This window comes from Eurosta solidaginis, chromosome 3 (assembly GCF_040869045.1).
Source record: "Eurosta solidaginis isolate ZX-2024a chromosome 3, ASM4086904v1, whole genome shotgun sequence".
Lineage (NCBI taxonomy): Eukaryota > Metazoa > Arthropoda > Insecta > Diptera > Tephritidae > Eurosta > Eurosta solidaginis.
This window is the reverse complement of record NC_090321.1, coordinates 11,228,438-11,250,918: the sequence shown is the minus strand read 5'-3', so window position 1 is coordinate 11,250,918 and position 22,481 is coordinate 11,228,438. Positions and strand designations below refer to the sequence as shown.

The 22,481-nt window shown below is 35.3% G+C and overlaps 1 protein-coding gene across 1 annotated transcript in view; it reads left to right on the top strand.

The window, feature by feature from the left end:
• Positions 1–22,481, top strand: part of ppk29 (pickpocket 29) — a 57,125-nt gene that overhangs the window by 12,735 nt on the left and 21,909 nt on the right. The window contains exons 3-7 of the mRNA XM_067770774.1: positions 9,727–9,823; positions 13,018–13,208; positions 13,381–13,463; positions 15,769–15,816; positions 20,165–20,252. Of these exons, the coding sequence (XP_067626875.1) occupies positions 9,727–9,823; positions 13,018–13,208; positions 13,381–13,463; positions 15,769–15,816; positions 20,165–20,252 (507 nt within the window). The remainder of the gene's footprint in view (positions 1–9,726; positions 9,824–13,017; positions 13,209–13,380; positions 13,464–15,768; positions 15,817–20,164; positions 20,253–22,481) is intronic.

Below are 22,481 nucleotides of genomic sequence, written 5' to 3'. Positions count from 1 at the left end.
GTTTTCTCCAGTATTAAAAATAGTGATGACGCTCAGCGTCTGCAAGAAGACTTAGATAGATTAGCAATTTGGTGCCATAATTCGTGTCTATCTCTCAATCTCAAAAAGTGCTTTCATGTCACATTTTCCAAAATTCGCAATGTCTTACCAACGATATATACGATCTCGGGTACTCCCCTTCACTTCCTTGATGAAATTAAAGATTTAGGGGTCATCTTTGACTCCTCGCCCTCTTTCAATAACCATATTAACTATGTAATTTCAAGCGCGTATGCTTCCTTAGGTTTCGTGAGGCATAATAGCACCAACTTCTCAGATTCTATACCTTGAAATTGCTATACTCATCGTTTGTTCGTTCCAAACTGGAATATGCTGCATTTATTTGGAGACCTTATCACAAGTTTGCAATCGACAGGATTGAGCGAGTACAAAAGATATTCCTAAAATTTTGCCTAAGGTCCCTACATTTCTCAGACCCAGTCCCTTCTTATAATTCCCGCTTGCTGCTAATTAATTTGAAACCATTAGAGCTCAGAAGGTCAACCCTTTCCTTGTCTTTCATTTTCGGAGTTGTTAATGGAGATATTGATTGCTCCTCTTTACTGCACGCGATTCATTTTCTTATTCCAACGAGGTCTCTTCGTTCTCATAACCACTTTTACATTAAACATAAGTCTACTAACTATGCGATAAATGCTCCATTGTCGCGCTCTCTACGTGAACTTAATGAGATCTCGAATTCTATTATGCTTGATTTTTCTTATCCAAAGTCAATTTTTCTTAATTTACTTAACTCTGTTTTGTAGCTAGGCTTAGTTATTCAATTTAGTCAGTAAGACCCATTGTTGTTTTTGACTTTTCGAAAAATAAATAAATAAAATAAAAAAAAAATTTTAATTAAAAACAGCCAAATGTTTTCTTTGTGCCCATTTCCTGAAATCTAGAAGTTTCTACTTATTTTTTATTTACACAATCCACTAATGTCTAAATAACGCCCACAAAATCGTCTAGATTCTTAACTCCATTAGGCACTCAATAAAGCAATAATAATTTTTTGTGTTTATTCATTAAAAATACAAACAATAGCACAATTAAACTGTGCAAATATCTAAATTAATACAACGAAATGTTGTTTTCAAAACAGCGAAATGTTTTCTTTGTGCCCATTTCCTGAAATCTAGAAGTGTCTACTTATTTTTTATTTACACAATCCACTAATGTCTAAATAACGCCCACAAAGTCGCCTAGATGTGACTTTAAGAACCCTATGACGTTGAAGGCACTTTATATCTCCTTGGTCAAAAGTCGCCTTGAATATTGTTCAATAATATTGAATCCTTTTTATGAATCTAACTCCTACAAAATTGAGAGAGTTCAAAAAGTTTTTACGAAAATTGCTTTACGGATGCTTCACTGGCCAGACGGTCTCCCATCGTATACCAGCAGGCGCAAATTGCTTGGTCTTCAGGCTTTGCACGACAGATGAACTTTTATCTCACTAATGCTTGCTTATAATGTAATAAACTTGAGCATAAATTGCTCCGATTTATCTAATTTGTTCATTCCATATATTCCACTGCGTGAGCTTCGGCATAATAGATTATTCATCGAAATAACTTATAAAACGAATTATGCTATGAATGAACCTATAACTAGGACTATACATCTAGCAAATCGATTCAGTAATGTTCTTAATTTTAATAACAGCTTATATAAGTTTAAGCTTGAATTGTTTTCTATTTTTAACTAGTCTGTAAGAAAGCATGTACTTTTATACTGAATGAATTAAATAAAATAAATAAATAAATAGGTTCTTAACTCCATTAGGCACTCAATAAAGCAATAATAATTTTCTGTGTTTATTCAATAAAAATACAAACAGATAAAACTAATTAGTGTATCTCTTTTACTTTTCTGTGTTTATTCATTTAAAATACAAACATTATATCACATAGCCCTTCTCAATTCAATAGCACAATTAAACTGTGCAAATATCTAAACAAATCACATGGAAATTTTCTTTTGAAAACAGCCAAATATTTGCTTTGTGCCCATTTCCTGAATCTAGAAGTTTGTACTTATTTGTTATTCACACAATCCACTAATGTATAAATAGCGCCTACAAAACTTATCTTGATTTACTCAATATTTGACAAGCGTCTCAAAAAGTAATAATTTAAAATGAGTTTAAGAAATTATTACGGGCTCCTCTTGGTCGCGATTAGCTTCCCTTTCACATACACGAATGCTGAATTTCGCGCTGGAGGTGGCCGTTCTAGTAGTTCTATGAATACAGACGATAAATCATATGTGGTGGCAATATATGAAGACGAGAAATATATTTGCATTGGATCATTGGTCACTTTGGAAAACGTGGTTACAGCTTTAGATTGCGTGAGAGGAAAAACAGAGGAAAAGATCACAGTTAAAGCTGGTGTCTCTGCATTTAAAAATGGGCCAGTTCTCAATGAAAAATCACGGGAAGGAACGATATCGATATAGCTATAATTAAAGTGAACACCCCCTTCAACCAAGATTCTGCAGTAGGAACAATAGAACTTTGCAAAACTAAATTACGACAGGGCATGCCAATGCAAGTTAGTGGATGGGTTCCACCAAAGACTGGATTTCCGCGAAGTGGATTTGTTGATACTTTCTGTTCTACTGATGACACTATAGGCGCATGGAGCTCTTATAAACGTTATATCGAAGACGAAAATGGATGTGTAGTAATAACAACGATTTTTGGACATAGTTCAACAATTAACATAGATCCTGGAGCACCGGGCGTTGTGGGCGGAGCTCTTTGTGCTGTGGCAGGATCTCTTTTCCGTCTTTCGGCTAAGTTTTTTACAGATTTATCTTATGGAAGTCCTGCTCGATTATATATAGAACAAGTAAGGAAGGCTAAGTTCGGGTGTAACCGAACATAACATACTCAGTTGAGAGCTATGGAGACAAAATAAGGAAAATCAATCTGGGGTAACCCTGGAATGTGGTTGTATAACATGTGTATCAAATGAAAGGTATTAAAGAGTATTTTAAGAGAGAATAGGCCATAGTTCTATGGATGAACGCCATTTAGGGATATCGCCATAAAGGTAGACCAGGGCTGACTCTAGAATTTGTTTGTACGATATGGGTATCAAATGAAAGGTGTTACTGAGCATTTTAAGAGGGAGTGGGCCTTAGGTCTATCGGTGGACGCCTTTTCGAGATGTCCCCATTAAGGTGGACCAGGGGTGATTCTATAATGTGTTTGTACGATATGGGTATCAAATGAAAGCTGTTAATGAGTATTTTGAAAAGGAGTGATCCTTAGTTCCATAAGTGGACGCCGTTTCGAGATATCGTCATAAAGGTGGACCAGGGGTGTCTCTAGAATGTGTTTGTACGATATGGGAATCAAATGAAAGGTGTTACTGAGCATTTTAAGAGGGAGTGGGCATTAAGTCTATAGGTGGACGCCTTTTCGAGATATCGCCATTAGAGTGGGCCAGGGGTGACTCTAGAATGTTTGTACGGTATGGGTATCAAACGAAAGGTGTTACTGAGCATTTTAAGAGGGAGTGGGCATGAGGTCTATAGGTGGACGCCTTTTCGAGATATCGTCATTAGGGTGGGCCAGGGGTGACTCTAGAATGTGTTTGTACGATATGTGCATCAAACGAAAGGTGTTACTGAGCATTTTAAGAGGGAGTGGGCATTAGGTCTATAGGTGGACGCCCTTTCGAGATATCGCCATTAGGGTGGGCCAGGGGTGACTCTAGAATGTTTGTACGATATGAGTATCAAACGAAAGGTGTTACTGAGCATTTTAAGAGGGAGTGGGCATTAGGTCTATAGGTGGACGCCTTTTCGAGATATCGCCATTAGGGTGGGCCAGGGGTGACTCTAGAATGTGTTTGTACGATATGGGTATCAAATGAAAGGTGGTAAGGAGTATTTTAAAAGGGAGTAATCCTTAGTTCTATAGGTGGACGCCTTTTCGAGATATCGCCATAAAGGTGGACCAAGGGTGACTCTAGAATGTTTGTACGATATGGGTATCAAACGAAAGGTGTTACTGAGCATTTTAAGAGGGAGTGGGCATTAGGTCTATAGGTGGATGCCTTTTCGAGATATCGCCATTAGGGTGGGCCAGGGTGACTCTAGAATGTGTTTGTACGATATGGGTATCAAATGAAAGGTGGTAATGAGTATTTTAAAAGGGAGTAATCCTTAGTTCTATAGGTGGACGCCTTTTCGAGATATCGCCATAAAGCTGGACCAAGGGTGACTCTAGAATGTTTGTACGGTATGGGTATCAAACGAAAGGTGTTACTGAGCATTTTAAGAGGGAGTGGGCATTAGGTCTATAGGTGGACGCCTTTTCGAGATATCGCCATTAGGGTGGGCCAGGGTGACTCTAGAATGTGTTTGTACGATATGGGTATCAAATGAAAGGTGGTAATGAGTATTTTAAAAGGGAGTAATCCTTAGTTCTATAGGTGGACGCCTTTTCGAGATATCGCCATTAGGGTGGGCCAGGTGTGACTCTAGAATGTTTGTACGATATGGGTATCAAACGAAAGGTGTTACTGAGCATTTTAAGAGGGAGTGGGCATTAGGTCTATAGGTGGACGCCTTTTCGAGATATCGCCATTAGGGTGGGACAGGGGTGACTCTAGAATGTTTGTATGATATGGGTATCAAACGAAAGGTGTTACTGAGCATTTTAAGAGGGAGTGTACATTAGGTCTATAGGTGGACGCCTTTTCGAGATATCGCCATTAGGGTGGGCCAGGGGTGACTCTAGAATGTTTGTACGATATGGGTATCAAACGAAAGGTGTTACTGAGCATTTTAAGAGGGAGTGGACATTAGGTCTATAGGTGGACGCCTTTTCGAGATATCGCCATTAGGGTGGGCCAGGGTGACTCTAGAATGTGTTTGTACGATATGGGTATCAAATGAAAGGTGGTAATGAGTATTTTAAAAGGGAGTAATCCTTAGTTCTATAGGTGGACGCCTTTTCGAAATATCGCCATTAGGGTGGGCCAGGTGTGACTCTAGAATGTTTGTACGATATGGGTATCAAACGAAAGCTGTTACTGAGCATTTTAAGAGGGAGTGGGCATTAGGTCTATAGGTGGACGCCTTTTCGAGATATTGCCATTAGGGTGGGCCAGGGGTGACTCTAGAATGTTTGTACGATATGGGTATCAAACGAAAGGTGTTACTGAGCATTTTAAGAGGGAGTGGACACTAGGTCTATAGGTGGACGCCTTTTCGAGATATCGCCATTAGGGTGGGCCAGGGGTTACTCTAGAATGTTTGTACGATATGGGTATCAAACGAAAGGTGTTACTGAGCATTTTAAGAGAGAGGGGGCATTAGTTCTATAGGTGGACGCCTTTTCGAGATATCGCCATTAGGGTGGGACAGGGGTGACTCTGGTATGTTTTTGTACGATATGGATATCAAATTAAAGGTATTAATGAGGGTTTTAAAAGCGAGTGGCCCTTAGATGTATATGTGAAGGCGTTCTCGTGATATCCACCAAAATGTGGACCAGGTGATCCAGAAAATCATCTGTCGGGTACTGCTAATTTATTTATATATGCAATACCACTAACAGTATTCCTGCCAAGATTCCAAGGGCTGTTGATTTCGCCTTGTAGAACTTTTTCATTTTCTTCTACTTAATATGGTAGGTGTCACACCCATTTTACAAAGATTTTTCCAAAGTTATATTTTGCGTCAACAAACCAATCCAGTTACCATGTTTCATCCCTTTTTTCGTATTTGGTATAGAATTATGGCATTTTTTTCATTTTTCGTAATTTTCGATATCGATAAAGTGGGCGTGGTTATGGTCAGATTTCGCCCATTTTTTATACCAAGAAAAAGTGAGCTCAGGTAAGTACGTGGGCTAAGTTTAGTAAAGATATATCGGATTTTGCTCAAGTTATTGTGTTAATGGCCGAGCGGAAGGACAGACGGTGGACTGTGTATAAAAACTGGGCGTGGCTTCCATCGATTTCGCCCATTTTCACAGAGAACAGTTACCGTCATAGAATCTATGCTCCTACCAAATTTGAGAAGGATTGGTAAATTTTTGTTCGACTTATGGCAATAAAAGTATTCTAGACAAACTAAATGAAAATGGGCGGAGCCACGCCCATTTTGAAATTTTCTTTTATTTTTGTATTTTGTTGCATCATATCATTACTTGAGTTGAATTTTGACTTAATTTACTTATATACAGTAAAGATATTAAATTTTTTGTTAAAATTTGAATTTAAAAAATTTTTTTTTAAAAAGTGGGCGTGTTCTTAATCCAATTTTGCTAATTTTTATTTAGCACATATAGAGTTATAGTAGTAACGTTCCTGCCAAATTTCATCATGATATCTTCAACGACTGCCAAATTACAGCTTGCAAAACTTTTAAATTACCTTCTTGTAAAAGTGGGCGGGGCCACGCCCATTGTCCAAAATCTTACTAATTTTCTATTCTGCGTCATAACGTCAACCTATCTACCAAGTTTCGTCGCTTTATCTGTCTTTTGTAATGAGTTATCGCACTTTTTCGGTTTTTCGAAATTTTCGATATCGAAAAAGTGGGCGTGGTTATAGTCCGATATCGTTCATTTTAAATAGCGATCTGAGATGAGTGCTCAGGAACCTACATACCAAATTTCATCAAGATAACTCAAAATTTACTCAAGTTATCGTGTTAACGGACGGACGGACGGACGGACGGACGGACGGACATGGCTCAATCAAATTTTTTTTCGATCCTGATTATTTTGATATATGGAAGTCTATATCTATCTCGATTCCTTTATATATGTACAACCAACCGTTATCCAATCAAACTTAATATACTCTGTGAGCTCTGCTCAACTGAGTATAAAAAGAAACGGGATGTTCACAGGTGTTGTTATAAATGGAATGCTGTCATAAAATTCAGCAATACTTTAAATACATAGTACGGAGGAAAAAAATGTTTTCGTTTTTCTTTTCCATGAGGAAATTTACCTAAATTATAATTTTTTATTGTAAAACTTAAACTGCTTCCATCAAAATACTTCGTGAATTAAAAACTCATTGCGCACATATTTTTGTAGCAATAACGTAGTATTACATATCTGACTGCTGAGTGGAACATCGCCCTATCTCGGCTGAAAGCCCCAGTACAGAATTTTTTGTATAAATGCCCTAGCTCACGTCAAAACATTTTAAATTTATGCAGAGGTAGCGCGTTTTCGAAATGGTGGCTGAGATAGCATGAAATTCCACTCAGAAGTCGAAATGACGATATTTTTTTGAATTTATCTAGAAATAAATGTTGATGATTGCGATTTAATAAAAAGTTTTGTTTATATTCATTGAATGTGTGATAAATAAAGTTGTTACTTTCTTTAATGACTTCAACAAAACTCATAAATTTATTTCTATTTCACCAATTATGAGTTGACAAAAATTAATACTCTTCTCTTAAAACTCATTGAAATATTTATCGGTATTTAAAATATTAAACAAGGTAAAATTGACATCTCTCCAACCCCTAATCAAGGATGCTAGGCACGGCCCCTATTGGATGAATTGCAGCCAGGGAGTACTTTCGGAATGGAGCATTCCCCATACTGGACCGCTTCGGGAAGTAATGATGACCTTACCACAGCATGGGGCGCTGTTGTAGCGGACGGTTTTTATTCCCACTTTTAGCATTAGACCGCTGAGCCCGCCTTATTGGGCAGGTGGTCGTACGGCCAAGATGAACTCGAAAACTTCTAAAGTAAGTAAGGATGAGAAGTAAAAAGCGATGTCGTCACTAGCCCGGGAAGAAGAAATCGCTATCAGTAATGATTCGGACGCGGATAAGGATGATAGTATGCAGTCAGTGCCCTCGGTAGAGGAGCAGTCTACCAGCCCAGACAAAGAACTAACGTTAATTCAACGAACGACGAGAGCGATCGCTTGACAGAATTTCAATATCTACTAATCGATCAAATTAACAAAGATTCAATAAAGCATAAATATGTGGTAGTACATGTATGGCTTATACGTAATTTTTTTTTATGAACACTTCATACAAAATCCAAGTTCGATTTCGAAAATCGAGTAATCGTTGAGTTGCGATTTTTCGAACAATCTAAATAAATCAACTATTCGAATAGTGATGTTAGATTAATATAATTAATATACGTTCAAAAATCTAATAATCGAATTATTCGAAGCCCTACTAAGGGTACTTTTGAAATACATAAAAAATTAAAAAAATGGCATATTTATTATTTAAAACCGATTTAGCTCTTAGATGTGTATAGTGTTTTTTTTTTTTATTTTCTTTAAGCGTATCAGCATTTTTAAGTTTAAACAAATCTTTAGGCTCATTCCATTTCAAGACACCCGGTCCGCGCAGGACATGATTTTTGATTTCGATGAAATTTTAATATGTTGTTGTTCTTTGGTCAAAATAATGAAAAACGTGTTTTTTTTTTGCCTCAAAAACTTTTTTTTCGGATTTATCGGCAATTGAATTCCATCAAATGCAATCGATATTTTATTTACCTATTTTTGCAACTGTCAATAACTTTGTCAAAAATCAACCGATTCTCATGATTTTTTCTTTGAAATGTTCGTTATTATATTTAATTTTATATAACTTTATATACAATAGCATATAGTTTAAAAACAATTTTTGTTTAGTATTTAGTAAAAATTTATGACTTTTTTCAAAAATGAATTTCTCAAAAACTGTTATTTTGTTGTTGTTTAAACTTTTTCTATATTAGTGAATAGTTCATATTTCAACTTGGCTAAATTCCTATTAGCTCAAACTTGTTGATTTCGAGATATGAATTTTTGAATATTAAACGTTTTTTTCCCCATTTATTGATGCGTTATATATCAGCATACAAGGCGATCAATGCCAAATGCTTAAAATTAATTAAAATATCACATTTATTATTGAAAACATTCATTTGTTGTTATTTTTCAGAATATGGCAAAATATTTCACTAAACCTCCAATATTATCACAAGAGCCTTTGCCATCTCCTGTTACAAAATCACTGTAATTCTGAAAAATGATAAGAAATGAATGTTTTCAATAATAAATGTGATATTTTATTTAATTTTAAGCATTTGGCATTGATCGCCTTGTATGCTGATATGTAACCCATCAATATATGGCGAACAAAAAGATTAATATTCAAAAATTCATATTTCGAAAACAACGAGCGTTGGCCAATGGATATTTACCCAAGTTGAAATATAAACTGGTCACTCGATATAGAAAAAGTTTAAACAAAAAACAATAAAAATTTTCTTTAAATATTAATTTTTGAAAAAAAAATCATCAATTTTTACTAAATAATAAAAAAATATTTTTTTTTTAACTATATGCAATTGTTTATAAATTTATATAAAATTAAAAGCAATAGCGAACATTTCGAAGAAAAAGCATGAGAATCGGTTATTTTTTGACAAAGTTATTGACAGTTGAAAAAATAGGTAAATAAAATACCGATTGCATTTTATGGAATTCAATTGCCGATAAATCCGAAAAAAAATTTTTTTAGGCAAAAAAAAAAAAAACACGTGTTTCATTATTTTGACCAAAGAACAACATATTAAAATTTCATCGAAATCAAAAATATATCCTGCGCCGACCGGGTGTCTTGAAATGGAATGAGCCTTTAGTCATTGAAAAATAATTTTATTTTTCTATGTAGTCCCAATATAGATGCACTTCCACTAAGGTTTAGTTCTCTCGCCCCGAGAAAGTCTATCAAAATTTTTCTAAGGGCAGCGTTGTTTTGGAAATATGAGGTATGTATGTACATTTATAGTTATTTCGTACGTATATTTTGTGTATTTACGATTTCATGAGCTCAGACCAAATATTTGTAGTTTCATAGTATTGGCGGCCACCGTGGTGTGATGGTAGCGTGCTCCGCCTACCACACCGTATGCCCTGGGTTCGCACCCCGGGCAAAGCAACATCAAAATTATAGAAATAAGGTTTTTCAATTAGAAGAAAAATTTTCTAAGTCGGGTTGCCCCTGGCAAGCGCTCCGAGTGTATTTCTGCCATGAAAAGCTCTCAGTGAAAACTCATCGGTAAAAGTGCTACGCTTTTGCGTTGCGAGCAGGCAACAATTTTCACAAAAGAACGAAATACCCCGTAAAGGCGTTACTTGCTTTTTAGAATAGAACAAAATATATTTACAACCCTTGCGCGGAGTACAAAAAGCGTAACACTTTTGCCAGAAAAGATAACGCTATAAGAGTATTCACGAATACCCTGATTATACATACTTTCATACTTGCCCTTTTTTGATTAACATTAATTGTTTTTTTTTTTTTTTTTTTTAATTTTTATTGGTCTTTTATGGCCCGACAATATTGGATTTTTGCGTAATTTTGGTTGCCTCATCAGCTGACTTTGAACATATACGTTTTTATGGCAATGTTTTTAATCTACAGGCCATAGTGTGTAAAACAAATGTGATATTTTATCCGTCAACTATCTTTAAAAAAAAAGGTGATCTTGTCTATTTGTTGTTTTGACTTTTTTGCTTAAGTTATCACACTTGTTTCATACATAATGCTACAGGCAATAGAGGTTTACGCCGGTTAGTTGATCGGCGGCGGCGACGTAGACTCTATTATATACCGGCGCCTACAAAGTGATCGGCGTAAACCTCTGAATTGAATGGCTGGACTTCAGAGTATCACATTTTCCACAACTAATGAAAATGGAAACATACTGCTGACGTCAGTGGTATGTTTGACGATCTGGAACAATGTCATTAACCTGCGGATGAGTATCTGAGAGGCTTGTAAAGCGAAATTTAAAAAAATAATATTTGGAAAGGTTTTGTTTATATGTGTTTAAGGACATCGATGTTTCGGCAATTTCGGAAAGATCTGCGGTTTTGCCTCAAATTCACGCGGATCGTTCATAAAATCGTCAAACTTTTGTAGCGTAGTTTCACCGAAACAGATGTTCTGGGCTAACTCTAATACCCGTCATCGGCACGGTTTCTTCAAATAATTTGCAGCTACATGCTTATGCGCACAAAGGGGGTTGCTATCAATTATTTACTAATAGTCATGACTCTCGTGGCACAGTTTTAACGATTAGCATCAATGCTGGCTTATTGTTGATCGTGCCAAAGGGCGTCTTTAGTTTTTTCTAGGAGCTACAATTCCCGACGTGCGAACAGTAGCAATCCCGACCACCAGTCGCTACCATGCATCCTGGCTCTTATGCCATATGTCAGCACAGAAGCTATAGGACTGCGACTTCGAACTCATACCTTCGTCGACGTCACTTTCCTAGAAGCTCTAGGTGTAGCTCCGAAGACTTTCTAACGGATGTTTTTGTCGCGCTATGCTTCCCAGCTACACCAAAAAAATACCTTGGAACGTTAGGGAGTAACTATTCGGTCAAGTATGCCGCCTTCGAAATCATAAGCAGTTTAAGTGGATATCATTGCGTAACACATGGGTGAAAATCGTATAATCCTTGGCTCACCTACATAATTAAACTTTACAAGGACCGTGGATAAAAGTTTTAAAATGTGGACCAAAATTGCAGACGTTTGTGTTCGGTACATTGACCTCAATAGTCTTCGTTTCCGGCCTTATGATATAATAGCTCATTATGGATTACCGCCTTCAGTTTTCAGACAAGTTCGACTATCCCCTACTTTAGGTAGTAGAACACACGGTAATTTGTTCGACTGTCTTGAGAAAGCTTTTGCTTCACCACTTTGAGTGTTCTTGCGAAGGACAAAGCCAACCTGGTTAAAAAATATGCCTACGTGTTCACATTTGTAACAGCAGCCGTCACGTGTTGGTCATATTTAAACATGGCTGATAGGCTATATCCAATGTCATTCATTCCAAGGGACTAGTTGGGGATAGGGCCGCCAACTTTAGGAAATGTCAAACCGGAAGACTTGGGTATTGAATGATGAAGTGTGAAAATCAAAATTAAGATTTCAGACGCTGTTTTATAGTTAAGCAAATAAAGTGATTTTTCAAACCCTTCTCATACGTGTTGAAGATAGTATATGCAACTTAAGTGTGAGCTGAGAATAATTTCAAAGGATAATTTAGATCACTGGAGCCTTCTAAAGGATTTTTGCATCACTGATTTCGCTTATTATTTCAGCCAATCGGGATATAAAATTTGGCACCTTTTTCGGGTAACTTGCTTTTTTAACAGCTTGAGGACAATTTGAAAATATGTTCGACATTTTGGGACATTTTATTCTAATAATAATTTAAATTTTGAAAGAATTATGCGAAGTGAGCATTTAAATTTAATTTAATTAATTTTTTTTAAGTGTTTTGTTTTAATAACTTGGTGAATTCGGTGATGCGAAATCCGTGTTAAGCTGGCCTTGAAAGCGTATGTTTTCTCAGATGAAAAAAATGGCCTAGACAGTCTTAAAAGAGTAGAAAATATAGTAACGCGACGAACGCCGCCGCCGCCGCCGCGCCGATATTTTGACACTCGACGGTGGCGTGCGAAAAACTTCGCAAATTAGCCGCGGCGGCTGCGTTTATCGGCGGCGTATATCTCTAACAGGCAACGCAACGAGGACGCCAAGGAAACACCAAAAGAATTCAGAAAGCTGCGTTTTTCCATGCGTTGTCAATCCGTTATTACAATTTGTTAGAAGTCATGCAAAAATTTGGGTTTTTTATCTTCATTTATTTAGTTTTAAATAATATGGGACTCCTAAAATATACTTACTAAAATGATTTTTATAGTCCACTTTATTGGTATTTTAGAAAGAAGAACGACCAACCCTCTTTTTTCCAAACAACACAAAATTCAGCCTTCTGGCAACATCCGGAGTCATAACTTGCAAGCTCTCTTCTCTTGAAATCTTCCAAACCATGAACAAAATGAAGTGTTGAAATTTTTCATTTTTAACTTTCTCCAGCATCCACACACATTAATTAATGCCTGCAGAAAGTCATCAAGCCTTGTTTACCTTATTGCAGATGTATGTACATAGTAATGAGGACATACCATATTTCGGCATGCTTTCGCACAGCCTGGGACAAGACAACATAAGATATCTCTATGATATAGAAGAAATGCAAAATAGTGCAGATGTAAAAACTGAAAGCTTTAAGAAAAGAAAATGCAAGTTTCCACATGAAATGGTTTATGGATCTCCCTATAAATACAGGTTAATAATTATGCGATTCACAAGGTTTCTTTTAATCAAATTTGGTATTATAAACTATGGAAAAAATTTAAAACTAAAAACTTTACAAGAAATACGACACCATTGTGACTTGCCTAAATGTGTTATACATAAATTATTGTTGAAAAAATTTACATGTTAAAATTGTTTACAGTTTCTCATCGTGCATGTCCGATCTAAGGATAGTTTTGGAGTTAAAGCATTGTAATTGTACGTTATATATATCTCCAAAAAAATGTAAGTAAGAAATTTTAAACTAAGTAGATATATTACAATTACACTCAACATAGTTGTTATGAAATCATTGTGTTATTTTCATTGGTTGCTAGGGTCTTGAGAGAGTGGTGTTGCTCTGTTACGAGTAGCTACTAGTACTTTGCGTCTAATAGTACGCCTCTAACACCAATCTCCCTATGGTCCATCCCTGTTTGAACTGCCAGTTTCCTTGGACTCCTGTTAGAAGACTTTGAATTTGTGAGTGATCGTGTCCATTGAATGGGGCTAAGCACTATTAACACAACAACACTTAGTACTTTGCTGCTGAACTTTGTTCGTAGTCGAATACCTCGTACATGTACCCAGCAAAAACTGAAATAAGCAGTTGTAAGCAATAAGGAATACTGATTTCACTCCTGACTGATAAACCTTAGAATAAGCTAAATATGTGTATTGCATCATACGCCTTAGTTTAGTATTATTTACGCTACAAATAAGCCTTATCCCTAAGGTATATAAAAAGAAAAAATAAATGTTGTCTAAACTTAAAGGATATATGATAATTGAAACCTAACTGTAGGCGGTATATTTTCGTAATAGTATTATTTGAAAAATTTTAACGCCGATAAAAGGAGCTCCAATAAGTACCTAAACAAGTTTTAGTCCTTTCAAAGAACCCATGAAAGCTTTAAATTCTATGTTTCTCGCTGTCTGAACAGCTCTTTTTCATATTTTTAGTATACTGGTTTTTTATCTTTCCCACACATTGGCAGGAGCTAAATGTTTCACGCCGAAAAGAATTTTTGAAGATAATATTTTCATGGCTAATGATGTAAACTTCTGGGCTCGCCGGACTACTGCCGAGGAGTGACCCCGTTTACACTAAAAAAAAGTTTACCTAAAATGAGGAAAAACTTTTAGGAAAAGGAAAGCTTCGATTTAACGAGCAATAATTTCTTATTTTTTTAATTAATTTGAGGAAACGATTTTTTTTTAATCAAGAATACATGTACGAGTTAGCTTAGTGAATTGTGAACCTTGGCTGAAAATCCACGGCTGTTACAGCTACACAGTTAAATTTTTTTATAAAATTTTCCCCATTTATAAGAAAATTATTTCTATTACCACATAAAAAAACATTTTAGTTTTCCAGAAAATTAGTTGTCTGCATAGATTAAGGAAAGCGTTGCTATGCCGCAAAATCAATCACATTTTTTCTTAGTTTTCTGGAATTTTGATTTTGAGTGGGTATATAAAAAATGTCATAATAGAGCAAGTAGTATCTTATAATAAGGCCTTATTTTATTTCGTTCATAAACCTTATAATCAGATTATTCTACTCAATGTATCATCTTATTATAACGCCTTATGTGAGCAGCAAGTAGTATCTTAAAATAAGGCCTTATGTAAGCCTCATTTTATTGGGTTCATCAGCCTTACAATTAGGTCTTTATATTCTGCCTAATGGCTTAAAATAATTCCTTTTGTAAGCCTTATTTTATATGGGCTATAAGGCTTATACATAACGTTCACAATAGTAAACAGCCTCGATCTCCTGTTCAATCGCTGTTCGATTACTTAAATTATTTGCTCAATAGTGTTTTAAAAACATTTTTGTAGAGACTGGTTTATTGCATTATTTACATATTTTAAAATGTTTGCTTAACTGTCTACTCAGATTTTATCCATTAACTAGATTAAAGGAAAAGCTTATTTGAGACACGAATGGGCAATTCATGGCAGTTTAATTTAATAACCGCGAGCAAAAAACTAACCTATCTTCCATTTTCTGGCGATTTGCGACAGCCATTCTCCCTGTCAGCTATTATTTGACAGGTAGGTATGGCAATGGAGGAATAGAAAGATTTTTCACTTGTATGCATTCACAATGGTTATATTTAAGATAAACTTTAAGTATGATGACATAAGTACAGAGAAATAAGGAGTATTATAAGGAATACACCATTAATATGCCTTAAAGAGTTATGGCCTGATGTCATAAGCCTTTTAGCCACTAGAAGTAAGCCATATAAGGCTCAAATTTTTTGTTGGGTACTTTTATTATGAGGGCTCAGGATCGATTACTAATGTAAACTATCGGATCATTCATTTATAGTTACCAATTTTTTATAACGTGGATGTTAAAACTGAAGCTAACCGTGATTTTAATGTTTAAATTTTGTATCTGATTTACCTAACTAGAGTTAAGCATATAAAATAAAATAGCTTAATAACGCTTTTCTAGTTGGAAATTTCTACAGAAATTAATAAAGAAGAAGTTAGTTTATATCTACATTGTTAACATAAAGTTTGCTTTTATTTGCAGATTTTAACTACTACTGCGATTTTCTTGGAATTTTGTGTGTATCGAGAGGTAAACTAAAATTTTATAAACTGTAGGGAAAATCTGATAATAATGCCGTATATGTAGTTCACGAAATATCATTAAATCGTAATAACTTCTTTAATATTGAAAAAGGTGAAAGATCTCTATGTGCCGATGTTTTCTCAATAAATTAGATTAATGTATTCTGGAAATTAACGATCCTAAATGATTTAACGGTCGAGTTGAATATCAACATAATTCGGTTTCCAATTCGAAAACACCATATCTCAGAATTAGGTTGAAGAGGTTCTCAGATTTGTTTCCATAAATGCCTTATTTAACATCAAACTGTATTGATTGGAAATGTGAGATATATGGCGTTTTTCCAAAAGTTGTTTGAGGTAGAGCGTTTTCGAAATGGCAGCCAAAATAGTGTGACATTCCATCCATCCATGGCCGAACGAAACAAGGTGGCAGCATGGTGACATACCTACAAACATAAATAAAAATTCCATGTACTTTGTTTTTGTAAATTCGATGGACAAATGTCAAAATCGTACTGCGCCGGAAGTTGATGTATCAAATCAAATAAAAAAGTTTATAATCAGCTGTCCCATGCTGCCACCTTGTATCGTTCCACCATGCATCCATCAATCGATTTTAAAATCGTATTATTATTTTCTTTAAACGATTATCATAAAAACCAAACAGGATTGATTGGGATTACTTTGGCCAAATACTCGTTGTTTTCTATAAAGTAGTCGCTGGTTTTTCTTATGATATACATGCATTAAAATGTCTTCTCCTTTTCCAAAAATCACAACTGCGCAAGGTGACTACACCGCATATATATTGCGGCGAGTAATAGCAGTGATACGTCACTATGCCGCTAATAATAATTATTACAATAATAAATGCTACATATAAAATATATTATTATAATAAATTCTGGACAACAACAACAGCAAACAAACAGATGAAATATAAAACAGCCACGCATACATGTACATAGCAATAAAGAGCGTATATTGATCAGACATGTACACAAATTTCCATAGAAGGCAACAGTGAATTTTAGAAGCAGAAGAATGAGAAATAAATAAGCAACTAATCGAGAACGCTGTTTGCGAAAACTCGTGACCCTTGGAGAATTAGACGAACGAGGCAACTGCGACTAAAAACATAGCGCAGGCTTAGGAATTGTCATCCAGTTTGAATTCAACACACTATACATAAGTGAAGTACGCGAATATATTAAATTAGGAAGATCTCCTACTATAGTAGTGCTGTTCATTAAGAGTATTTTATATTTAGAGAATTTCAGTGATTCGAACATAACAGAAGGCGCAGAAATGTCGAGAATTCATGAAATTTGCTCTAATAAAAATAAAAATAAAAAAATAAATGTAAGGCGCGATAACCTCCGAAGAGATTTTAGGCCGAGCTTCTCTTCCAATTTGCGTCGTGCTCCTCTTGATTTTCCCTACAAATTGGCCGGACGGGACCTACATGTTTTATGCCGACTCCGAACGGCATCTGCAAGGCAGATGAGTTTTCACTGAGAGCTTTTCATGGCAGAGATATACTCGGAGTGCTTGCCAAACACTGCCGAGGGGCAACCACGCTTAGAAAAATTTTCTTCTAATTGAAAAACCTTATTTCTAAAATTTTGATGTTGCTTGCCCGGGGTGTGAACGCAGGGCATACGGTGTGGTAGGCGGAGCACGCTACCATCACACCACGGTGGCCGCCTTTGCTCCAATATATAGGCCAAAACACCAAAAATATTCGGCATATATTTTCTTACTTTACAGCGAGTTACTCGTCACTCGTACCAAACTGATCACTCTTAGTGAAATATATCATCTTTGATAAAAACTATTTCTCATTGACCAAGCTTGTCTTTATTTCGTACATACTAAACTCCTAGTCGGTAATTAAATAAATGGATTTCCTATATAGTTTCCTGCCAGTAGGTAATCGGGAAATTGTGTACGTGTTCGAGAGATGGTTGTCGAATTGGAAACACCATATAAGAGAGAAATGACAAAAAATGCGTTTAGAAAAATAAATACTTCGCGCGGTTTACCTCCGAGGAGATTTATGCTGAGCTTCGCTTCCAATTTGCGTCGTGCTCCCTTTAATTTCCCCAATAAATCGGCGGGACGGGACCTATGTGTTTTAGGTCAACTCCACACGGCACCTGCAAGGTAGATGAATTTTCAATGAGAAGCTTTTCATGGCAGAAATACGCTCGGAGTGTTTGCCAAATCACTTTCCGATTAAAGCAACTTTTTTCTTATTGAAAAAGCTTGTTTCTAAATTTTTGATGTTGGTTTGTCCGCAAATTGAACTCAGAATCTTCAGTGTAGTAGGCGGAGCACGCTACCTCCACACTACGGCGATCGATAAAAAATGCGTTTAATGCGAATTAAAAATCGATTTCTTAGACACGTTTACAAGATGCCCTGATCTGCAATAAATCCACAATATTTAATCTAGTTGATTAATAGCTGTCAGATTTTCATCATTGTTTACTATATAGTTTGGCAGCTTAAGTAGAGGTTATGTTGCGAATAGAGTGGAAGGCAGTGGACTAGGCAGTCGAATGTCATAAAGGCTTTAATATAAATAAAACTATTGTTTTAAAAACAACAAAAACCCCATATATATTCTGTATACATAAATTTGTAAGGATTGTCTCACTTTAAAATTTGAATTAAGGAATCTAAAGTTTTGTTTTGAAACTGAGTCGAGAACTGTGCGTGTGAATGTGCGAATTTTCACCGATCAGCTGTTAGTTGCGCTACTTGGTAAAATTTACAATGATTTTCATGTTTCTCTTTTATTTCGTGATTCCATTTAGAGATGACACCCTAGAGGTGGTTCTTTGTATATGAAAAAAAAAATCGGTATCTCTAAAATTAGTACATAATTACCGATTATCGAAGGTAACAACTTTTATGGGGAATCTAGTTATTTAATTAACGATCAGCACCTAAGTGCGAAAATTAAGATAATCTCGTTTAATGTAAACTAGTTTTTAGATATACGGCACATGTAAACGTGTGGATTTACTGTAATAATGTGTTTATATGTATATATTAAGGCATCGAGTGCCGAAGATCTTTGGCAAACCCGGGAATTGAAAATGACATTCCCGAGACATTTTGGTTAATAAATAATTATTAACGTATACAAATATAAGTGTTAAGCAAGAAACGTTTATAAGAAAAATGTCTGTTTCCTTTGAAACCGTATCACTGAAATTTGTAACGTCTAAAGCGCGGTATCCAGATTTTAAGAAAACGCTCCAGAATTTTTTTAATTTCCCTCTTCCAAGCCATACTTGAATTTTTTCTTTTTGGAAATATATATTTTATTATTCACTTTCTTTAAAAAATTTCTTCCGAGATGAGTGCTATAACCATTGTGAATTCATACAAGTAGCGAATGTTTAATAAAAACGTTCTCAATAGTAAACAGCCTCGATCACCTGTTCAATCGCTGTTCGAATACTTAAATCATTTGCTCAATAGTAATTTTTAAATATTTTTGTAGATAACTGGTATATTGCATTATTTACATATTTGAAATTGTTGGCATAGCTGGCTGCTCAAATTTAATCTATTGACCAGATGTTAGAAATGAATATTAATATGTAGTCTGATATTATGTATACACATTTAAAAGAAAAACTGATTTGAAACACAAATGTGCAATTCAGGCATATCAATTTAATAACGTCGTGCAAAAAACAAACCTTTCTTCCATTCTCTGGCCATTCGCGACAGCCTTTCTCCCTGTCGGCAATTATATGACAGGTATGGCAATGGAGGAATAGGACGATTTTTCACTTGTATGAATACACAATGGCTATAACCATAAATTTAAGCTTGGAAGTATTTCTTGAGCATTTATTGGAACCTTGAAAAAATGCTCAGGAGATACGTTTCAATTGATGCATACAGAGCACAACTTGAAGGAAATAATTTTATTGTTAATAAAACACTTGTAGTAAAATATTTGCAAATAAACAACTTCAAATTCAGCTTACAAGACGTAAATGAAAAACTTTATTGAGCATTTTCTTACCATCTGGGTACCGCACTTAAAAAAGGCTGCACTTTACCAGAAAAGAGTATTTCGTGTGCTTGGAAGTTGAAACATAAAAAAAGCGAATTAAAGATATTTAAAGAAGAAATCCGGGAATCCCGGAATTTTGTTTAGCGTACTCCCGGGATTTCGTGATGCCAAATGGATCGGGAGGCCCAGGATCCGGGATTGGTATTCCCAGGACTCGAAGCCTAAGTATGTATATATATACTATTTTTAATGCTAATAACTTATACATAAGTAATGTTAGTATTATTTCTTATTAATATTTCGCATGCAGCTGATATAACCACCAAAGCTAAGCAAATATCCAGAGAAAAATATATTTGTTATCCATCATGCTCGGAACTCAAACTTCAGTTTGTTGGGTAAGAGTTAATACATTCAATGTGAACTTTCATGAAAATTAAACGGTATATTAAGTTTGTCACGAATCTCAAAATTGTTACTCCTTTAAAGGAAAAAATAGACCCACCAATAAGTATATTGAAATGATCAGGATGTCGAGCTAAGTTGACTTAGCCATGTCCGCCTGTCTATCTCTCCGTCTCTTTGAACGCAAACTTGTCCCTCAGTTTTTTAGATATCTTGATAAAATGTTCGTACCAGACGAAAAGTCGAAAACAAAAATGTCGCAGCAGAAATGTCGAAATTTTTCAAAACAACGACATCAAATTTTGTTGAAAAAACAAAATGACGAGAAAATATTTTTTCGAATTAACCGAAGAATAATTGAGAAATGTCGAAAAAAAATGTGTAGGCCTGGTATTTTTTTTATTAGTTTTTATTAGTTGCAAAGAGATATTTGCAAAGAAAGTGGGCCCGAAGGCCATCTATGCATGGAGGGATTTTTCGCAGAAAACTATTGATCGGGCCAAGATTTTAGATCAGCTGGGTTTTTTTTTGGTTTCTTGTGAGCATCCTTCAACAGAAGAAAAATCTTTACTTCCGTCTTCGGATGTATTACACCGAGGTCAAAGTGCGTTTACATTCTTTATATATGAATGAAAATAAATGCAGGGGGCGATAGCCAATTTGCGGACGGGACCTACCTTTGTTCCGCCGACTTCGAACGGCATCTGCAAGGCAGATGAGTTTTCACTGAGAAGCTTTACATGGCAGAAATAAACTCGGAGTGTTTGCAAATCACTGCCTAGGGGCGACCACGCTTAGAAAGACTTTTCTTCTTGAAAACACTTTTTTTCAAAATTGTTGATAATGTTTTGCCCGGGAATCGATCCCAGGATCCTCGGTGTAGTAGGCGGAGCACGCTACGAATATTTGATTAATTGTAAGGTTGCTAATATGGCGAACGACAACTGACAATGGAAATACCTTCTTTCTAATATAATGGGTTATACCATGTAGGGCATGATAAAAACACCTAGATCATGATAAAATACGTACAAGGTATAACCGTTTCTGACATTACTGCCGTTTTTAAGCAATGAAAAAAATTTCAATTGGAATCCATTATGCAATAAACATTGTGAATTCATACAAGCGGCGAATGTTTGATAAAAACGTACACAATAGTAAACAGCCTTGATCACCTGTTCAATCGCTGTTCGATTACTACGGGGGACTCATGTAACCGTATAAATGCCTTATAAAGTGTGTAAACGTATAAATTTATCTAGTGCGTAAACGAACTGTCAAATTTTGTATGAAAAATCATTTACACAATTTGTATAAATTTACGCGCACATTTCATTGTGAAAACGCGGTAAACTCAAAGGAATGCAACCTTGCAGACATTACAACAGGCATTTCCATCAGAAATCTCCAACATCAGCAAGTCATTTACAAGAATATCTTAGTAAAGACGTTTTAGTTTTGATTTTTCACTTAATCTTAGCATTTTTTAATTTGTATAATAATCAAAAAATTTTTGTTTGGCAATAATACAGCTGATAAACAATCAAGTTTATCAAGAGTATTACTAAGTGCGTTCATATAACAGCGTGTGTAAATGAATATAATTTTACACATTATAAGTTTATATGCTTTCATGAGTCCCCCTACTAAGATCATTTGCTCAATAGTGTTTTTCAAACATTTTTGTAGACGACTGATATATTGCATTATTTACATATTTTAAAATGTTTTCCTAACTGGCTTCTCAAATTTAATATACTCATTATTTACATATTTTAAAATGTTTTCCTAACTGGCTTCTCAAATTTAATATACTAACTAAATTTTAGAAAAGAATATTAATATGTAGTCTGATATTCTGTATACACATTTAAAAGAAAAGCTGATTTGAAACACAAATGGGCAATTCATGACACTTCAATTTAATAACCGCGAGAAACAAACAAACCTTTCTTCCAATCTCTGGCCATTCGCGACAGCCGTTCTCCCTGTCAGCAACTATTTGACAGGTAGGTATGGCAATAGTAATCGGGCAGCGATTTAACAGGTGATCCAGGCTGTTTACTATTGTGAATGTTTTTTTTTGTCAAATATTCGCCTCTAGTAAAAATTCACAAGGTGGGAAACATTTAAGCAAATATTTACATTTTTCTCAAACAAAAACATGCTTCAATATTCTACCTTGTGAATTCCTACAGTATGAATTCACAATTATTTTT